At 44.8% G+C, this 19,918-nt stretch overlaps 1 protein-coding gene and 1 long non-coding RNA gene across 2 annotated transcripts in view; one reads left to right on the top strand and one right to left on the bottom strand.

Moving 5' to 3' along the window:
- LOC308463145 overlaps positions 1-19,918 on the bottom strand; it is a 795,191-nt gene that overhangs the window by 240,482 nt on the left and 534,791 nt on the right. The window lies entirely within an intron of this gene.
- Positions 1-19,918, top strand: part of MAD1L1 (mitotic arrest deficient 1 like 1) — a 479,230-nt gene that overhangs the window by 235,743 nt on the left and 223,569 nt on the right. The window contains exon 14 of the mRNA XM_080981045.1: positions 17,803-17,891. Within this exon, the coding sequence (XP_080837171.1) occupies positions 17,803-17,891 (89 nt within the window). The remainder of the gene's footprint in view (positions 1-17,802; positions 17,892-19,918) is intronic.

Below are 19,918 nucleotides of genomic sequence, written 5' to 3' on the forward strand. Positions count from 1 at the left end.
ATTAATTAGAAAAAGTTGCATTTTTTAAAAAATTAGGAACATAGGCAGCTGACTTATACCAAGTCCACCATGGTTCCTTCTAAGTTAGTACTGACTACAGCAGGAAAGGGGAACCCTCCAGATGTTGAATTCCAGCTCCTGTCAGCCCCAGTCAGCATGACTAATGGTCAGGGGGTGATGGGAGTTGGAGTCCCAAAACATCTGGAGGGCCACAGGCTTACCCTTTCTGGTCTACATTGTTTAACTCTTCAGGTTTTCAGGCAAGGGTCTTTTCAAGCCCTACATGGAGATGCCAGGGATTGAACTGGGTGTCTTGTCTTGCACAGTTCTTACTCCCTGCCAAAAAAAGCTTTGCTCTGATTGCCCTGGGACTGTACAAGCAAGACGGATGACACTTGTTCCTTTGTCCAGTTGTTGAGGCCAAAGCGCTCCTGGGCTGTATGTGTTTCTGTTGCTATAACCCTTGGGTAGTGAATTGCTCACCATGCATTTCTTTCCTTTGCCTGCCAGCCACCTACTAAATTTGCCAGTTATATCAGTGGCAGAGACCATGTTGCTGCTAAAGGGTGTCTGTGTTAAGGGTGTGGGTCTTAGTTCCCTGCCTTTGTGTGTGCATTCTAGTGGCCATGCTAGTTTTGACCATGCCTTCCCTGGCATGCAGCCTTGGGAGACTTGGTAAAGAGGCAGTTGGACCCTTTGACCCCCAAAATGCTCATCACCCCTGTTGTCATCTATTATGAGCTGCCTTTTCAAATAATTTGATCAGAAGGCAGGGTATGAACCTTCAAAATATGAAGAGGTGTGCATATAAAGTGTGCTTCTATTATTTTAGAATGTATTCTCTGCAAAAATCAGCTTGCATTAAAAGCAAAATAAGATAATTATAGCCTTTATGGCTAGAGAGTACTTGAAATATATGTGAGTGGTTTGGTGAAATCTGGGAAGCCAAAGGAGTATCTTAATTAAGATTTCCAGAACTCAGTGGATTGTTGTTGATGATGATAGTGTTTTAGGGCCCTGCAGATCTTCTTGCCCTGTGTTGATGACAAGCAACAGTTGAATAAACCATGCAAATTTGCATGATTATATACAGTTCATAAAATTTAGGTTTTCTTGGCATAGAATTTGGTTAGTATTGGTATGGATGGTGGGTGGGGGGTTTTTTGGTTGTTGTTTTTTAATAGAAATGGTTTCCCACAAATATTTGCAAGCCCAACTTTCTTTGCTACCCTGGAAATGGTAAGAGGAGTCATTGCCGTTCATGCTTTACTGGTAGTGACAGCATCTTCACACACAAGTGCTACGGGGAATCAGGGTATTGTTGCAGTGCATTCTGCCCCTTGCTTTAAAGCAGTGTGGCTATGCCCTTGGCGCATTGCTGCATTAAGATTATTGAGAATAGGGGGCATGGGCCAGCCTTCCTCAGCCTGGTGCTTTCCAGATGCTTTGGAATACAACTAAAGGGGGGAAACCACCGAAGAGGAATTCAAACAAATAGCCAGCACGTGTAGACACAAAGTCAGAAAAGCTAAAGCACAGAATGAACTCAGGCTTGCTAGAGAGGTTAAAAGCAACAAAAAAGGCTTTTATGGGTATGTCCGTAGCAAAAGGAAGAACAAAGAAACAGTGGGGTCACTCAGAGGAGAAGATGGTGAAATGCAAACAGGGGACACAGAAAGAGCTGAACTCCTCAATGCCTTCTTTGCCTCAGTCTTCTCCGATAAAGAAAACAACGCCCGACCTGAAGAATTTGGAGCAAATGATTCAGCAAAGGAAACACAGCCCAGAATAACTAAGGAGATAGTACAAGAATACTTGGCTAGTTTAGATGTATTCAAGTCTCCAGGGCCAGATGAACTGCATCCAAGAGTATTAAAAGAACTGGCAGATGTGATCTCAGAACCACTGGCAGTCATCTTTGAGAATTCCTGGAGAACAGGCGAAGTCCCGGCAGACTGGAGGAGGGCAAATGTTGTCCCTATTTTCAAAAAGGGGAAAAGAGAGGACCCAAATAATTACCACCCAGTCAGTCTGACATCAATACCAGGGAAGATTCTGGAGCAGATCATTAAGCAAACAGCCTGTGAGCACCTAGAAAGGAATGCTGTGATCACCAATAGTCAGCATGGATTTCTGAAAAATAAGTCATGTCAGACTAACCTGATCTCGTTTTTTGACAGAATTACAAGCCTGGTAGATGAAGGGAACGCCGTGGATGTAGCCTACCTTGATTTCAGCAAGGCATTTGACAAGGTGCCTCATAATATTCTTGTAAAGAAGCTGGTAAAATGCGGTCTTGACTATGCTACCACTCAGTGGATTTGTAACTGGCTGACTGACCGAACCCAAAGGGTGCTCATCAATGGTTCCTCTTCATCCTGGAGAAGAGTGACTAGTGGGGTGCCACAGGGTTCTGTCTTGGGCCCGGTCTTATTCAACATCTTTATCAACGACTTGGATGATGGACTCAAGGGCATCCTGATCAAATTTGCAGATGACACCAAACTGGGAGGGGTGGCTAACACCCCAGAGGACCGGATCACACTTCAAAACGACCTTGACAGATTAGAGAACTGGGCCAAAACAAACAAGATGAATTTTAACAGGGAGAAATGTAAAGTATTGCACTTGGGCAAAAAAAATGAGAGGCACAAATACAAGATGGGTGACACCTGGCTTGAGAGCAGTACATGTGAAAAGGATCTAGGAGTCTTGGTTGACCACAAACTTGACATGAGCCAACAGTGTGACGCGGCAGCTAAAAAAGCCAATGCAATTCTGGGCTACATCAATAGGAGTATAGCATCTAGATCAAGGGAAGTAATAGTGCCACTGTATTCTGCTCTGGTCAGACCTCACCTGGAGTGCTGTGTCCAGTTCTGGGCACCACAGTTCAAGAAGGACACTGACAAACTGGAACGTGTCCAGAGGAGGGCAACCAAAATGGTCAAAGGCCTGGAAACGATGCCTTATGAGGAACGGCTAAGAGAGCTGGGCATGTTTAGCCTGGAGAAGAGGAGGTTAAGGGGTGATATGATAGCCATGTTCAAATATATAAAAGGATGTCACATAGAGGAGGGAGAAAGGTTGTTTTCTGCTGCTCCAGAGAAGCGGACACGGAGCAATGGATCCAAACTACAAGAAAGAAGATTCCACCTAAACATTAGGAAGAACTTCCTGACAGTAAGAGCTGTTCGACAGTGGAATTTGCTGCCAAGGAGTGTGGTGGAGTCTCCTTCTTTGGAGGTCTTTAAGCAGAGGCTTGACAACCATATGTCAGGAGTGCTCTGATGGTGTTTCCTGCTTGGCAGGGGGTTGGACTCGATGGCCCTTGTGGTCTCTTCCAACTCTATGATTCTATGATTCTATGATTCCCTTCAGCCAGAGGAAGGACAGCACTGGCTATGTGACTCTTTCTCTTGCCATTTGTGTGTTTGAGCATAGAGTTCTTCTTCCCAAGACTGCCTGGTTTATGTGCACTTAAATATTTATGGCTTTAAATACCTTCTTGAATTGTGTTGAGACTTGTAGTTAAACATGGCCTTTCACTTCCAAGTATCATGCCATCTCTACACAATTCACTTCTTATTTATCTTTGACCTTAAAAAAAACACCCTGCTCTTTTTCAAGGAAGCTTTTGGAAATCTTTCCTCAGCCCTTTTCTGCTGTTTGCTGAACCTTTTAAAACGTTTGCAATAGACTCTCTGCTTGTGTGTGTTTGTAGCTTCCAGGCATTTATGGGTGGCATTGTTCTTCATAATTTAGCACAAATATGTTGGGCTCTGCACTTTATTTACATTTTACAAGGGTGGCAGGAATTACATCAATAGTTCCACCAGTAGAACAACATCTTTAGTTTGAGCAAATTTGTTTGATTTTAAGTTTGTTAAAGACTTAGGATCTAGCCTAAGACCTTAGCAAAGGGTGGAAAAGAAATCTACATTAATAGAAATGGTTGAATTATTTCCTGTGTGTGTATGTCATTAGCAAGATGTTTCTTACATTTATGCCCCACTTTTAAGCTAAGACTGTCTCCTAAAGTAGCTTACAATCCTACAACAAGAGACAACATTCTAGGGGTAATGTTGATTTGTTTATGGCATACTCACCTCATCTCTGGCAGTTAGGGTCATAATCCAGGTTCCAGGCTTCTGCCTCCAAAGGGGTGGGGGGCATATGGGAGGGGCTGGCAAGCTGATGGAAACATCCCTTCCACTCATCTGCAGAGTCAAGGCTGCATTCAAATAATCTCTTTTGTGTCTGTTACACATTTGGGGATTCACATGCTCACCCCATTATGTGATAATTGCAACAGTCATAGAAATTTCAACCTGACTGGGATAAGGAACATTTTGCTTGGGTCAAAACATATATTGCCGCATAAGCCCCCCACCCTGTTTGTTCTGCTTGCCAAGGGATAGCAACATTTGAAAGCGCAAAAGAACGGGAACCCTGCCTGGCAAGATATTTAGAGCCTTCGTTCACACTAGAAGTACTTAGTGATGGTTCAAGCAATACAACAGTAGCATAAGACCAAACTGAATCGCGCTGATTTAGAATCTGGGTTAATGGCATGGAGCAACACACCAGTTTCCATGCTAGCATGAAGAGAGGGTTAAATGCTTCCTCCAGCAGGTTGCTGCTTATAGTGTATGTATAGCGTAGACACAGATATTTGGATATACATACCATACATGCTGACTTCAGCTCCTCTCAAATATAGCATGGATTGTGTCCCCCCCCCCACTCCTGTTGCTTTTAGAAGAGGGCAATTTTTCAAGTTTATACCAAATGTCACTCTATTTCATTTTCAAATATATTCTCCGGGAAAGAAGGCTCGCTCTACCCATTTTCAATCTCTAAAGTTAATACATGAATTTATATTCTTTTCTCCCACTCGCTCTCTTAAATTAAGAGGCGTAATTACCAGGAGCGCTTGCTACAAACGAATAAAGTGCCATGGGAGGAGGAGCTGTCACCACTGGCTGCCTGGGGCAGCTGCCCCCCTTCCGACCAGGCTCCTTCCCGCTCCCCCGAGGATTCTGCTTATACGGCAGTTTCTCTCTCACATCCAGAGGCAGGAAGCAACCCTTCCCCACATCAGGGCCATCATAAAAATTCTTCAAGTTTACAAACCACTGTTTTCTGTGAGCATCTTTCCTTTCCACATAAACTTACCTATTTGCTGAGATAGCTGGCCGGCTACCTTGCAGGGATGCTGTAGCAGTGAGCTTCTTTCATAGGCACACTGTTTAGACTAGGTGACTTTTGAGGCGCTGTCCAGCTGTATGATTCTACTTGTTACCACAGGCACAACAACCATCCAAGCAACCTCAAACATGCACCACCACCTGCCAAAAGGAACAGTAATAAGATTCAGCATTTGCATAGCACAATCTTTGGCAAGGTACTGTGCAGTCATTTAGTGTTCCATCTAATCTTAAGATTTTTCACACTTGGCACACATGCTTCCAGATGATGTGTAATACTCAGGACAGACACTAGAAACTAATGTGTGTCAACAGCACTAGGTGCAACACTGAAGAAGAAGAAGAAGAAGAAGAAGAAGAAGAAGAAGAAGAAGAAGAAGAAGAAGAAGAATTTTATTATTTATAGTCTGCCCATCTGGCTGGGTTTCCTCAGCCACTCTGGGTGGTTGACAGCATATTAAAAAATTGTAAAACATCAGATATTAAAAATTTTCCTATACAGTGCTGCCTTCAAGTGTCTTCTAAAAGTCAGATAGTTGTTTATTCCCTTGACATCTGATGGGAGGCGTTCCACAGGGCGGGCGCCACTACTAAGAAGGCCCTCTGCCTGGTTCCCTGTAGCATCACTTCTCACAGTGATGGAACCACCAGAAGGCCCTCGGAGCTGGACCTCAGTGTCCGGACTGAACGATGGGGTGGAAACGCTCCAGTGCTTGCCACACCTTATTTCTCAGTAATCCTGGCTCACAAATCAGCTTCTCAGCTACTACACTACACTCTGTTGCTCTTTTGGCATCCGCCTGCCTCAAGAAACAATGGAGTGTGCCTCTGGGGATGAAGCTAAACAGCTGTGCTAGCAGCACCGAAGTGACTTCCCCAGGGCGCGAGACTGGGCAATGTGTGTGGAGCTTCTGGGCTGCCCAGACGACAAGACCCCCTTCTCGGCCTCACTGATATGATCCAAAGGAAAGCAGAGCAATATGTTTGGCACCAGCTGAGCTGCCGGAGTTGAGAAGGAGGCATACAAGGTGCCATCCAACTACCTTAGGGACTCCAGATTTGTATAGGGTTTACTCCTTAGCCTTCTCTTCTCTCAAAGATATCCCTCAAGATAGCAGCGGTTTAGGCTCAGTTTTCCTTCTCCTAGATCTGCCAGAACCTGTCTTTGTGTGTAGGGGAAGTGTAGGGGAAGACCCTAATTCACCGAGGGTTTGAGACTCTCACCTGGTTGAGCTGGCCAGTCAAAGCCATTTCCCAGGGTGTGGCCGCTGTCACATGCTGACAGCTTCTAGGAGCTGCAAGTGAGAGCTGAGTGCAGTGTGGGGACCAAAGGCGGACAAACTACCCCAGAAGGAGCATGACATGTTCCCCATGCTATTGTTGGTTTCTGCTTTCCTTCACTGTGCAGCGAAAGGGCTTGTCACGAGACAGGTGTTTACATTCCACAGTCTGTACTGTTGGAGTTTCTCACGGGAAAGGGAGACTGGATGTGACGTACACTGGTTTCCTGTTTTTCACTGTACTTTGCTGTTTCACTTGGTGATTCTCTCTGAGCTGTCGAGGAGAGAGGATGCATTTTCTGCTCCGGCAGAGGCAAGATGTCTTTCTGTAATATACCAGCTTTGAACTGTAAATAAAGCAATATAGAGTATGCAGCACGTACTCCTCATCCTTCCGCTGGGCACGAGACTCTGCTTTAAATCAACACGTGGTTATGGGCTCCAGAAGTCGAATCGGAGTGCCGGCAAAGGATTGGAATGCAGAGGGACAGGTCGGATCGGAATCTGCTCTGCGCGTAAAAGTGATTGATGAGGTATGTGCTACTGCTCCGGGCAGCCTGCCAGCTTCTAGTTAATGGCTTTATGGCTGGACTTTGAACTTTTAAAGCCGGTTTTGCCGGGAATAGGCAAAGCTTCAAACTGCTGAGAAGTGAATTCCCCCCCGCGATCAGTGAAAGAGTCTTTATCTTCTTACCATGCACATTTTCCAACCAAGCACAGAATTCCTTGAACCTAGGAAAAGCCTCTGATTTGTGCTTGAGATTGTACACAAAAATATATCTGGAAAATGCATCAACGAGAACCATGAAGTACCTATTTCCACCCAAAGAGGGCGCTAGTGGTCCAACCAAATCAGCATGAACAACCTGGTATGGTTCTGTAGCTTGCCTACTAGACACCTTACCTTTCGCAGCCATTTTCACCTTGTTTGCTGCGCATGCTTTGCACTTCATGTGGTACCTGCAGGGTTTAATAGTCATACCTTCAACCAAGGCAGGCATTTTAGATACTGCCTCAAAATGCAAATGACCAAATTTTCTATGAAAATCATGAATACATTCTGCATGCAAACTTTTGTTAGAACCTGCAATGCAACAAGTGTCATCCTTCACAACATCATCATAATACAAAACAAACAAACGATCAACATATTCTGCATGCAATACATAATCATTTTTCTTTGTGATGATGCACTTCTTGTTCTTGAAGGAAACGTCAATGTTCCGCTCATTCAGCTGTCCAACGCTGAGCAGATTATGTTTGGCGTCTGGCACGTAAAGCACATTCTGTATCGATAAGTCCAAACTGTGAAGAACAACAGTTCCGTAGCCTTTACTGGGAATAGTGTGGTCATCCGCCTGGTGAATCGCACCTTCCTGCGGTGTAAAAGACACAAACAGTCTCTTATCGTTGCACATGTGGTGGGTCGCCGCTGAATCAACAACGAAGAAAGATCTAGACGTCTTCTGGACCTCTGCAACCTTTGGAGTGAAGCGTGAAACCATAGCCTTGTGCTGCGTTGTCCTAGACACCGGACCTTTGCCTTTGCCTCGGCCTTTTCCGCGCGATGAGCTTTCGCTGCGCTGCTCTGTCTTGGCCCTGGGATATCTGCATTCCCTCTTCATATGGCCTAGACGTCCACACGAGTAGCATTTCACTGCCTTCAAAGCTTTGGCGCCATCTGGTGGTTCCACTGCACTATGGGATGACGTCTGTGAAGACTCCCCCTTGCCCATGCAGCTAGCACCCCGGCGATCTGCTTCATTTAAAATCACGGCAGTTACATAGTCCACTGTTAGCTGAGCGGTTGGTTGCACAGCAATCTGGGTTGCAACAGACTCCCAACCTGAACCCAAAGATTGTAGTATCATGAAAGAATACACAGCCTCTGGAAAGTTGAGTCCTCTCTGTTGCAGCTCATGTCTCAGATTTTGCATCTCCATCAGATGTAAACGCACATCTCCACCTTCAGCAAGAGCCATATTATGCAGCTTGTTAAAGTAAAACATAGTGGATCCAGCTTCTGTCCTTAAGTGAGCTTCTCTCAAAGAGGCCCAAATTTCTCTGGCTGAGGTCTTATCACGCAATAGACAGAGCTCTTCTGGGGATACTATCAATGTAAGAGTTCCCCTTGCTTTGGAATCCTTAGCTTCCCATGCATCTGTAACTGGAACTGGGGGGGTTTCTGTAATCACCTCAAACAAACCCTCTTTCCGCAGAATTGCCTCTGCATACAGAACCCAGTCGGCATAATTTTTCTTGTTGAGCTTAGGAATCCCACAAGCATCCTGAAGGGCCATCATGACTCTGGCATTAGCCTTCAGCGTCATATATGCTGCTTTAAATCTTGCTGCGTCACTGCTGCAGCTGCCTTATTCCAAAAGCGCACTTAAAAGTTACTTTCGATTTCCCCAGCATAGTAACTTGTGCTGGGTAGCTTAGGTACTTGTGAAGCCGAACTGAATGCACTGTCTTATTCACTTAAGGATTGTGAATGGTTAATACAATTGTGCAAAGATATGAAGATTCCTGTCAAATGTCCAATCCAGGTTTACCAGGACAACAAAGCATGTTTGGCTTTGCTGACGTCTGAAGGTTGTAAGCAAAGCACGAAGCACTTGCAATTAAAGTTGCAGCATGCTAGGGAATGTATTCAGAAGGGACTCGTAACGGTGTCCTATATGCCAGGTAATGAAATTCCTGCTGATGTATTGTCCAAGATTGTATCAAGGGATCAACACTGTACCTATGTGCAGAAGTTGGGTTTGTACTGATATTGTACGAACACGCTGCCCAGTGATGTTCACAGAAAGGGGGAGGATGTTGGTTTCTGCTTTCCTTCACTGTGCAGCGAAAGGGCTTGTCACGAGACAGGTGTTTACATTCCACAGTCTGTACTGTTGGAGTTTCTCACGGGGAAGGGAGACTGGATGTGACGTACACTGGTTTCCTGTTTTTCACTGTACTTTGCTGTTTCACTTGGTGATTCTCTCTGAGCTGTCGAGGAGAGAGGATGCATTTTCTGCTCCGGCAGAGGCAAGATGTCTTTCTGTAATATACCAGCTTTGAACTGTAAATAAAGCAATATAGAGTATGCAGCACGTACTCCTCATCCTTCCGCTGGGCACGAGACTCTGCTTTAAATCAACAGCTATGGGGGTATTACCACTGCGCTAACCCCCCCCCCACTACATTACATTATACTACACTAGTTGTCCCTTAATATAGGACTGCTCTCAATAGTATTGAATACTGTAGTAAATCTAAAATTTCTGCAGTGGCATTGTTTTTAAAAAGACCATATTTTGCCTTATATCTAGTTGTACTATTAGTCCATCTAGCCCATGTTTTCTGCTCTTAAGGGCCAGTGTAGGCAAAATGTCATTCATGTAATTTGCTATTGTGTGAATTTAAAAGTATGTAAGTGTAGGGGCCCTGATCCCTGTTGTGACCAGGGGGGGTGGTAGGGGGATTTTAACCTTTGCCTCCTCTGCAGATTGGGGGACTCGCACCTTCTCTTTACATTTGGAAAAACTTCCATTGGTGCAGATGACAGTTTCTTTCCTGTGCAGCCATGTGGGAAGGGGTGGTCTGGATCAGGACCAGAGTGGGGAACGGTTAAATCCTATTTACAAACAAACGCACACGCACACCACCAGCACAGGATCCTGATTGAGATCAGAGCCTTTACACTTGCTACCTACACTTCAAGAAACAAAACATATACCATATTTTTCAGTGTATAAGACTAGGTTTTTTTTAAAAAAAAAATTGTCAAAAGCCAGTGGGTGTCTTATACATGGATAGTGCCGAGGGTGGACTGGCAATTGGTTGTTGCCCAAAAAATAGGGGGTGTCTTATACATGGGGGCGTCTTATAGACAGAAAAGTACGGTAATTGCTAATTGCACCAGTGGCATCTCATCTAGTCTTTCCCATCTACCAGTTGCTCTCAAGTGGAGTCCCCCCCCCCCCAACCTGCCACCTGATCCTTTTATTTAGTGATACCATGGATTGAACCTGGGATCTTCTGCATGCAGAGAATGTGCTCAGCCACATAGCTATGGGCCTACCCTGGAGTCTTCCCTGCTAATCATAATGGGGCATGTTTATCTCTGCCTCCTTCTGCCGTATAAGAAAAGAACAAACATGAATTCTCTCTCATTCCCTTAACTACCCTCCCATCACATCTGGCCTGTAATGTATTACCATGGCCGCCCAAATGGCATTTGTTGATTTTAGTCACAATAGCGGGAGATGCCTGAGCCAACTCACTGAGGTTTTTCCCCTGCACTAGTCAAAGAGCTCATCGAAACCCCACATTAATTGACTGTAACCTTTAAGATGCCTTTAAGATCTACTCATTCCTCTCAACTCCAATTTGAAGTAGGCTGTTTTGTTTAAGTGCTACAAGAAATTCCTCTCAGTAGGAAGTGTAAGAAAACTGGTGCTCGTAGAAAAGGTAAAAACACGTTTGAGGTATTCGACGTTAGCAGTGGATCACCTATTAACCCTGGTAAAGAACAATGTAACCAAATTACAAATACCACAGGGAACCGCATAGAGATGTTGCATCTGATAATGAGACATCCAGTTTGAAGTAACTAGAAAGGGATATCTCTGTGGGGAGTGGGGGTGGCTACTCTACTTTTAGCTGAAGCTATTAAAAAAATTACCTCATGAACTGAGCCAAAGCAAATAAGCACCTATCAACACACCATTCAAGGTTCTGCATTGTGAGGAAATTGCATTTTAATTGCAATTAAACACACATGCGTACATGAGCACATGGATACGCAACACAGAGTTATTCTACCTTGCTAGTGTTGCATCTCTCTGTGCGACCTAAAGTATCAGTTTTGTTCATGCCTCTTGTTGAATCTGGTGTGACTTATTGTTGAGCAAATGCATATTGAATTGTGCTGAAAACACCTGGAGTGAAGGTGAGATACTGTATTACTATATTTAGCCAAAGAGGACTACTATGACAACTTTTCATTGTGCTTAGGCAAAGGAAGACGTTGTCTTTTGGCAGCCCGAATCTAGGTACTTTGAATAAGAATCATGTAAAGTCTACTACAGCGGGTGGTGCTGTGGTCTAAACCACAGAGCCTAGGACTTGCCGATCGGAAGGTCAGCAGTTTGTATCCCCGCAACGGGGTGAGCTCCCGTTGCTCGGTCCCAGCTCCTGCCAACCTAGCAGTTCAAAAGCACGTCAGAGTGCAAGTAGATAAATAGGTACCGCTCTGGCGGGAAGGTAAATCGTGTTTCCATGCGCTGCTGTGATGGCCTGGGATTCCGATTCGGAGGATGAAACAGAGGAATCCCAGCCTGCACAGGAGTCCCTGCCTCCAGGGCCGGCTGAACTGGGGCAAGGCCTAGATGCTGAAGAGCCTGCACCTGTGGCAGTGCATCAGGAGCTGGCCCCAGGTGAAGCCCTTCTGGCCCCAGAGAGGCTTGACGACTCAGTGGCCACAGGTGAGCCTCCTCCAGGGCCCAGTAACCCTTCGGCCTCTCCTGATCTGCAGAGGCTTAGAGCAGAGAGGCGAAGGGAACTGGTTGCCCCCAGGAGGAGTGCTCGCCTTAAGGCCAGAGGAGGCGGGGCTCCTGGGGGCCGGGACCGCCCCTGGCCTTAGAAGAGGATAAAAGCCCAGTCAGCCCGGCCCCAGGTTGCGGGAGCAACGTCGTTGTTGGCTTCGGACCTTCCTGTGTCCCTGATCCCTGCTCGGCCTCCTGTTCCTGACTATCCGGTACTCCTGTTCCCTGCTCGGCTTCCTGTTCCTGACTATCCGGTACTCCTGTTCCCTGCTCGGCCTCCTGTTCCCGACCATCCGGTGTTCCTGTTCCCTGCACAGCCTCCTGTTCCAGCATTCCTGTTCCCCGCCCGGCTCTCTGCCTCGGACCTTGCCCCTCTTCGTGTGGACTCTGCTACACCCAAGGTACCTTACCCCCGGGACCAGCACAGCTGCTCTGGTTCGCCAGAAGCGGCTTAGTCATGCTGGCCACATGACCCGGAAGCTGTCTGCGGACAAATGCCAGCTCCCTTGGCCTATAGAGCGAGATGAGCTCCGCAACCCCAGAGTCGTTCGCTACTGGACTTAACTGTCAGGGGTACCTTTACCTTTATCTTAAAGTCTACTGAGACTTTGCTCTGAGGCTAAGCTGTGAGAGAAGACAAGAGCAGCAGTTCAAGTACAAATACAAATGTATTGTGCTCCCATTTCTAATTCCTTATGGATGACAAGATGCAGCAGGCACTGTGGAGCAAACTGAGCTGGACGAGCACATCCCACTTAGCTTCTGTGGTTTCAAAAGCCTATAGTGGGGTTAAGATCCTAAAGTTCATTTGGCCTGCACCCTTTACCATACTCTGGATGGAAGCAGTGGTGTGGCAGAATGCAGGGATATGGAACAGTAAGTGGGGTGAAAGGCGATGACAGAGCCAACTAATTTAGTTTTTCCCTCATCCTCTACCTAGAGAAGAGGAAACTGAAAACCAGGGCCAGCCCCTGGACTGGACGAGTTTAAGAAGGCAGGCAGGTGGGGCTAGCTGAAAGCAGACTGAGGTTGGTAGGCACTGCCCCACTTTCCCAAAAGGGGCAGCCTCCACTGGTTGGAAGTTGGAGGAATGATTAAAAAAAAATGCTAAATGAAAAGCAAAACATTATAAGCAATGATGGCACAAGTATTTGTGTGTGCACAGATACAGTTAGGGAATAAAATAAATGTATCTGAGGGGAAAGGAGTGACAAAATGTATAGGCCTGCATCTGGAATAGGGTTGAATTAGCTCCAGGCTTCAACTCAGATGCAGCCACCCACATATGGCCCACATCTTACTACATAGCCCATTTTGCGCACATCAAGTCCTGGATTAATTTGATGTTTCCTAACTGGAAACAACTTTTTCAGGCTTCAAATGGAGGATCTTTGCCCAAGATCAGGTTGGATAGTCTCAAACTAATGGCCCCCATTAGGTGAATGTAAACTAACTGTATGTCCATCTCAAAAGGCAGGTAAAGTGGAAATGAATGAGGCAAGAACAGCTAACCCATAATGCTATTATTTTATTCTTCCAGTCATGTTAGAAATGTTCTTGGTTTCTGCCGAAATGCATATATTATTTCTGGTGCATCCAGCCAAAGTATTCTGGTTTTATTGTTTCCGTGAGGATTAGCATTGGAGGTTGGCCCTGAATGGTACATTCTCACAAATAGAGGACCATACATTTTCAGATTTGTTTTAACATCTTCATTAATAGAAAGGATAGAAACTATGTGAGATAATTATACTGGAAGTAGATTAAAGAGTGTTAGGCAATTTCCTACCACTTACCCATTGTTCGGCAAACTGTTAGATGAAATTCAGTGTTGGTAGGTACAAAATGTTGCATATTGGATTTTAAAAATAATACTTTTTCCATTCACCACTCCTGAAATATATTTGAGACATTCTCTATAGCACCCTGGAAATGCCAGCTGAACGTACTACAGATGCAAAAAAGCAAACACAACATTAAGCATGATTACGAAAGAAACAGTAAATCATGCCAGTGACATTTTAATGTCTCTGTTTAAATGAGCGGCCCTTACACAAGTTTGACACGGCGGCCTGGTTTGCACATAACATTAAACTATGCAGTGGCACCTCTGGTTAAGTACTTAATTCGTTCTGGAGGTCCGTTCTTCACCTGAAACTGTTCTTAACCTGAAGCACCACTTTAGCTAATAGGGCCTCCTGCTGCCGCCACGCAATTTCTGTTCTCATCCTGAAGCAAAGTTCTTAACCCGTGGTACTATTTCTGGGTTAGCGGAGTCTGTACCCTGAAGCGTCTGTAACCTGAAGTGTATGTAACCTTAGGTACCACTGTATTTCCCTCAGGATCTGCCGCTGTTTCCTCCTTGGTTTCTGACCCTCTGTCCAGGCAGACGGTCTTGTTCTGTTGAGCAGGCAAGGGCAGGAAGTTTCTAACATAACAGACCTGGCCAATTTCGGGACCTAATTCACATTCTCATACTATAAGAAGATGCAAACCCTCAGTGTGTCTTGCATTGATGGAGAGTAGTCATATATTGTAGAAGTGGCTTGGTGAAGCCAACAGAAGACTCTCTAGCACAGTCCAAAACTGCACTGCATGGTCAAAACACTTCATCTTGCTTTCATTTTACACATGTATCACAGCTTAGGATTTTACTTATGGATGTGCCCTTAGTCATGTCATAAAGGCCTTGGCTGATATAAAGAATAGGCTGTCCATAATAGCTTTCAGTATAGCAGGTGTAATGGGGGGGCTGATTCTGAGCTGTGGAGTGCTGTTAAGTGATTCATCAACTTAGTGGGATTGGTGACCCACTCACAGCATTAGGCTTCTCATTTGTCCAAAGATGAAATCCTGCAATTCAATAAATTATCAAACAACGCTTCCATTTTTCAAATGTGATATCAATTCCTCATGGAATCTTCTGTTTGAGAGACTATCAGGTAAGTAATAATCCCTTTGGGGCAGTTTGTTTTTATACTAACAAGTCTTTTTGCCATGAAGGGAGGATGTGGAAATTGCAGCTTCCATCAGCACCACCAGGAACACCTTGTTTACTTGTTTATAGGATCTGTGAATCACCTTCCTCGACAGAGCCCAAGGCAATACGCAGCAAAAGATAAATAACAAAATATATCAATAATTAAAACACATAAAAGACAAAAAATCTTATATAAAAAAAACCAGCCATTAAAACACAAATCCACACATTGGGATTTGTTTGGGGGTAGACATTGCCTTGTTAGCATCCTTCCAATGTTAACATCCTTCGCTGTATCACTCAAAAGTATACAGGCTATTCCCTCCCACATATATATATGCACACTTTCATAATATGCTCAACCTCCTTCCTTTGGCCATAAACACACAATCACAAGCCACAGCAATCTATTACTAACCCCTTGCCTTTTCCTCTAAAGGGAGCCAGGAGCAATTTATCTGCTCATGTCAAGAGAGCAGGTGGCACTTGGACTCAAGGCTGAGGCCGCTTAGCCAATGATAAATAGCCTATTTACTGGCGCTGCATCTTTGGATGCTGTCCGCACGCAGACCAGAGAACAGCACAGAACTATAATAACAAACCTCATTGCAACCTTCGGCAGGAATGGGAAGACAAAGCACATAATAAATGGCTTTGTGCTAGAAAGGTGGGGTGGAATTGAAAGTTTCCTTCCAGGCCTGATGCCTTGGAATTCACATCCCTGGAATTATCTAGAGCACCTGCTTTATCCTGGCCATCTGTAATGGGTTGTGCTAGGAAAGAGAGAAGCTCTGTAATCAGAAAATTGAGAGAAATATTTCTTGCTGTGATAATCTTATCGGCCAGCCAATATACATTAACTTTATTTTATTTTTATATTGTGGGATACAGGTGCAACTGTACTCCCCACCCCTCTCCATTGTTGTGACTGGATTTGGGAAGCAATCAGAAGTTAGGGTTTTTTTTGGGGGGGTGGAACATCCTGAATCTCCTTTCCTTGTTGGCAAAACAGGCCCTTAGTGCCATTTCTTTTCCACACTCTTAGTTCTAATAGTTATGCCTCTGCGTCCTTTATGCCTTGCAAACCTTTGATATGCTCTGGCAGCTTCATTTCTGACTGCTTTCTACGATGAGGAGTGGCTCTACAGTTGTCAACAAGTTGCCCTTTCCCCACCCACCCTTCTTGACCTGCCAAATGAAGCCAAAGCCTTAGTACCATCTGGCTTCACTTGGACCCACTCCTCCTCCAGTGTGGAATTAGAATGCTGTGTGAGCCTCGCCAGCACTGCTGAAGGATACTGTATGCTAATAGCTTATCTCCCTTGGTGCTGAAGACTGAGCCCTTGGTGTGTGGTTTTTCCCCTGGTTTGCATCTCTAATTAGGGCAGCGCTTGCTCGTTGTTTTCCTACGTGTGCAGAAAACACAACATTTTTCCGTGGAGCTTTAAAGAAATGGCAGATGGCAAAGAGAAAAACGGAATAGGAAAGAACAGTCTTTGTTTTGGCTTGGGTGGGATGGGAGGGCTGGCCGGGAGGGTGGGGTGGCATTGAAGGATGTCCTAACATTTCCAGACAGATGTCCTACAAGCCAGTGTGATCTATAGTCAACCCAAAACATTTTCTCTTGTCAGAGTTTAATCAGATATGTGGAGGCAAATGCTGTTTCAGAATGCCTTTATTTTTAGAGGAGGGGGTATGTGCATTTTTTTAAAAAATCATTTTTATTGCAGGATATTCATAGACAGCAAGGGTACATACAGCATCCCTGTTCCCAGTTCATAGAATCCTTTCTATGGGTCAGTTACATTTGATGTGAGACACTGCTGTCATAGACATGGGGGGAGGGGAAGCAAGGGTAATGATTTTCCATTCCTTTGCTTAGTGTATGTTTCAGGGTTTTGTGTCAGCATCTTGAGGATATGTTCTTTATTTGTCTGTCTATCTGTTTGTTTTGGTGGTGCAAGATGTTGGAGAGCCCAGAGCACGTGCGTTAGTCCTTGAAGCTCTACTATCTTGTTCCTATTTGTCTCCAGGAACTGAGGAAACAAGGAAGCTTCTGGCTTGGCTCTCCCTTTTATATTCACAAGGGGAGGAACTGGATGGAGTAGTCTGGCATTTGCTTTGGTGGCAGACCATTTTCTTTTAGAGGAATATCAGTTTTGAGGATCCTCAGCATTTTCTAGACATTTATTTGATTACTATACACTTAGAACCTGTGCACATTTCATTTGTGTGTATTCAGCTTTATACACTTAGCAAAGATAGATAGATAGATAGATAGATAGATAGATAGATAGATAGATAGATAGATGGCAACCCCACCTACAATTTCCCCCAATGTGTTTTGACTATACAAGATGTTGGCATCAGGCGTGACCTGCAGAACGTAACTCCTGTGTAATTTTTGGGCTTACCGTACAGATGCCGGTAAAATGTCATTACTGCAGAGATCCTGTCCTCCCTGGAAGTGGCACTAGTGGAAACAAATTAAGCCAGAATACCCTGAATAAGTCTCCCTCTTCTAGTTAACCAGTAGTGTATGATCCATAAAGCAGTGTTTTGGCATCTATTTACCAAGGTGAGAGGCATGACAGGTGAGGAGGTGCTTACTCAAACCTTCAGGCCTGCTGCTTACTCAGGAATGCACACAATTTCCCTTTTGATTATACTCTTCCCATCAACTTGTCTCCTCCATCACTTTTTGTATCTACGTGTTCCTATGTAAATCTATGTTCTTTGGGGAGTGGGAAACAAAGAGGGAGAGATTCACTTGCATCCCTTTGCTTGCTTTGCAGTTGGAGGCAGAGCTACAGGTGCTGAAGAGCCAGACAGGCGCCCATCATCAGAGTGTCTTCATCACTAGAGAGGAGGTGAATGCGCTGAGGTGAGCCTCCTCTCCTGCTTTCAGGGCACCCAGGGAGAAGAGAAGAGACCAAGACCTTCTAATTAGGAAGAAGAAATTAAATTCCTTAGTGATAGGGCTGTGGAGTTTAATTGGTATGATTAATTAACTAAACTATAATCTCAGATTAAAATTTCTCTCCTAACTAATTGGCAGGCTGAAAACAAGAGGGCAGAACTCTTGAACAGTTTGCCAACCTGTGTGGAAAAGGAGGCATTTAAAGGTGGCTTTTCTTTCTAGTTTGTTATACCCAAAGCTAAGAGATGAGCTGTCTGTCAAAATGAAATCACTGAACTTTGCTCCTCTGCACCCCCCCCAATAGAATTTGTTGGCTGCTTTATCTTGGTTGGTTGCTTTATCCAGGGCAAGCAAAGTGACCAAACAAACAGACCAAAACCCCCACATAGATGCATTAAAACCAAAAGGAAAAAAGAAGAAGAAATACATTTTTAAAAAACCAACTACTTCCCAAGAGTCACAGACTGTTAAAGGTCAAAGGCCTGGTTATAGATGAAAGCTTTTGCCTGGTGCCTAAAGATATATAATGAATTTAAATGTGAATTTTATACTTTACTTCTTTTGGTAATGTTTTCTTCTGATTTTGGGGGGGGGGTTAACTTTGCTGTGTTAAATGTGAATTCTATAGTTGACCTCCTTTGCAATGTTTTATTTTGAAATCTTTCAGATAATATTTTAGTTTCCTGATAATTATGTTGCCTTGATTGTATACTTTGATGTTTTAATGTTTTGTTAACCGCTTTGAGACCCCCCCCCCCAAAATATAAAGTGGTATAAACATGAAATGAAATGAAATGGTGCCAGGTGAGCCTCCTTGGGGAGAGCATCCCATAAACGGGGAGCCACGTCAGAAAAGGCCCTTTTTTTGTAGCCGCCCCACCTCTAGGCATCTTGCAGAGGGAGAACCCAAAGATAGAACAACATTAGAAAGTGCTGAGCTGAAATCCTCATCGCTGCTTCCTATAATCTCTTAACTTCCATAGTACTTCATTAACATTCCCCCACCCTCCAAAGCTACTTTGACTGTTGTGTGGTTCCATTTTCCTAAAGCGGATGTTAGTCGGTCATTCTAACACTGAGTGGTAGCTTTTGCTTCCTGAACTGCAAATTATCCCACAATTAATATAAACTGTTCTCTCACTTCAGAATCCTCATACATGCATCTTCACCCATGGTTTTCAGGGATTGTATTTATTGTGAAATAGGTAACTGATAATTTAAGATTGCAGTTGAATCAGTTCTGGGACCGCAAGTGTGGAGAGCAAAAATACGAGCTAACTTGGATATATGTGATGAGCCCAAAGGAATCTTAGTTAATTCAAATCACATTGATGATTAAACCGTGCTGTACTTTGCACCGATATAAATATAAAACTATTCAATCTTACTTTGCCATATTTTTGTAAGAAAAAATGTTGTCACACTGCAGTTTGCCTTGTCACCAAAAGGCAGCCATGCCAACTGTGGTGTGAAGGCAGAATAGCAGGCAGGCAGGTGGGCAAGTGAGCTGTCAGTGCAGGTAGCGGGCATCGAAGATGAGCCACAGAGGAGCAGGCTGGGGCAGCTCCCCACAACCGTCCTCTGCTCTGGCTTCACATCAGACACCGATACCACTGCTTTGGTCTTAGCAGGGAGGAAGAAGATGGCAGTAAAGTAGGGCAGTTGCTGGGGAGCTGCCCACAAGAGAGAAATGGTTTCTGGGATGAGGAGGAGGTAGCTGCAGGCAGGTGGGCAGCAGGTCAATGTGGGTGCGACGGTTGCTGTGGAAGGCTGTTTCCTATTCACTCTGCTCCCCATTGCCAGTGACAGTGTTACTGTCTGCGGCTAGGGACGGGCAAAGGGGAGAAAGACTTCATCCTCTCCATTACTGTCTTCCCTGACCAAGGGATCTTGGGATTGGAGTGAGCTGTGACAGGTGGGTTGGGAAGTTTTGGACCAGTTGGGGAGGAGGGGAATTGGCAATGGGGCATCAGCAGGTGAGGATGCAGGGA

Source organism: Podarcis pityusensis (genome assembly GCF_964106645.2).
Source record: "Podarcis pityusensis genome assembly, chromosome: 14".
In the NCBI taxonomy this organism is placed as follows: domain Eukaryota; kingdom Metazoa; phylum Chordata; class Lepidosauria; order Squamata; family Lacertidae; genus Podarcis; species Podarcis pityusensis.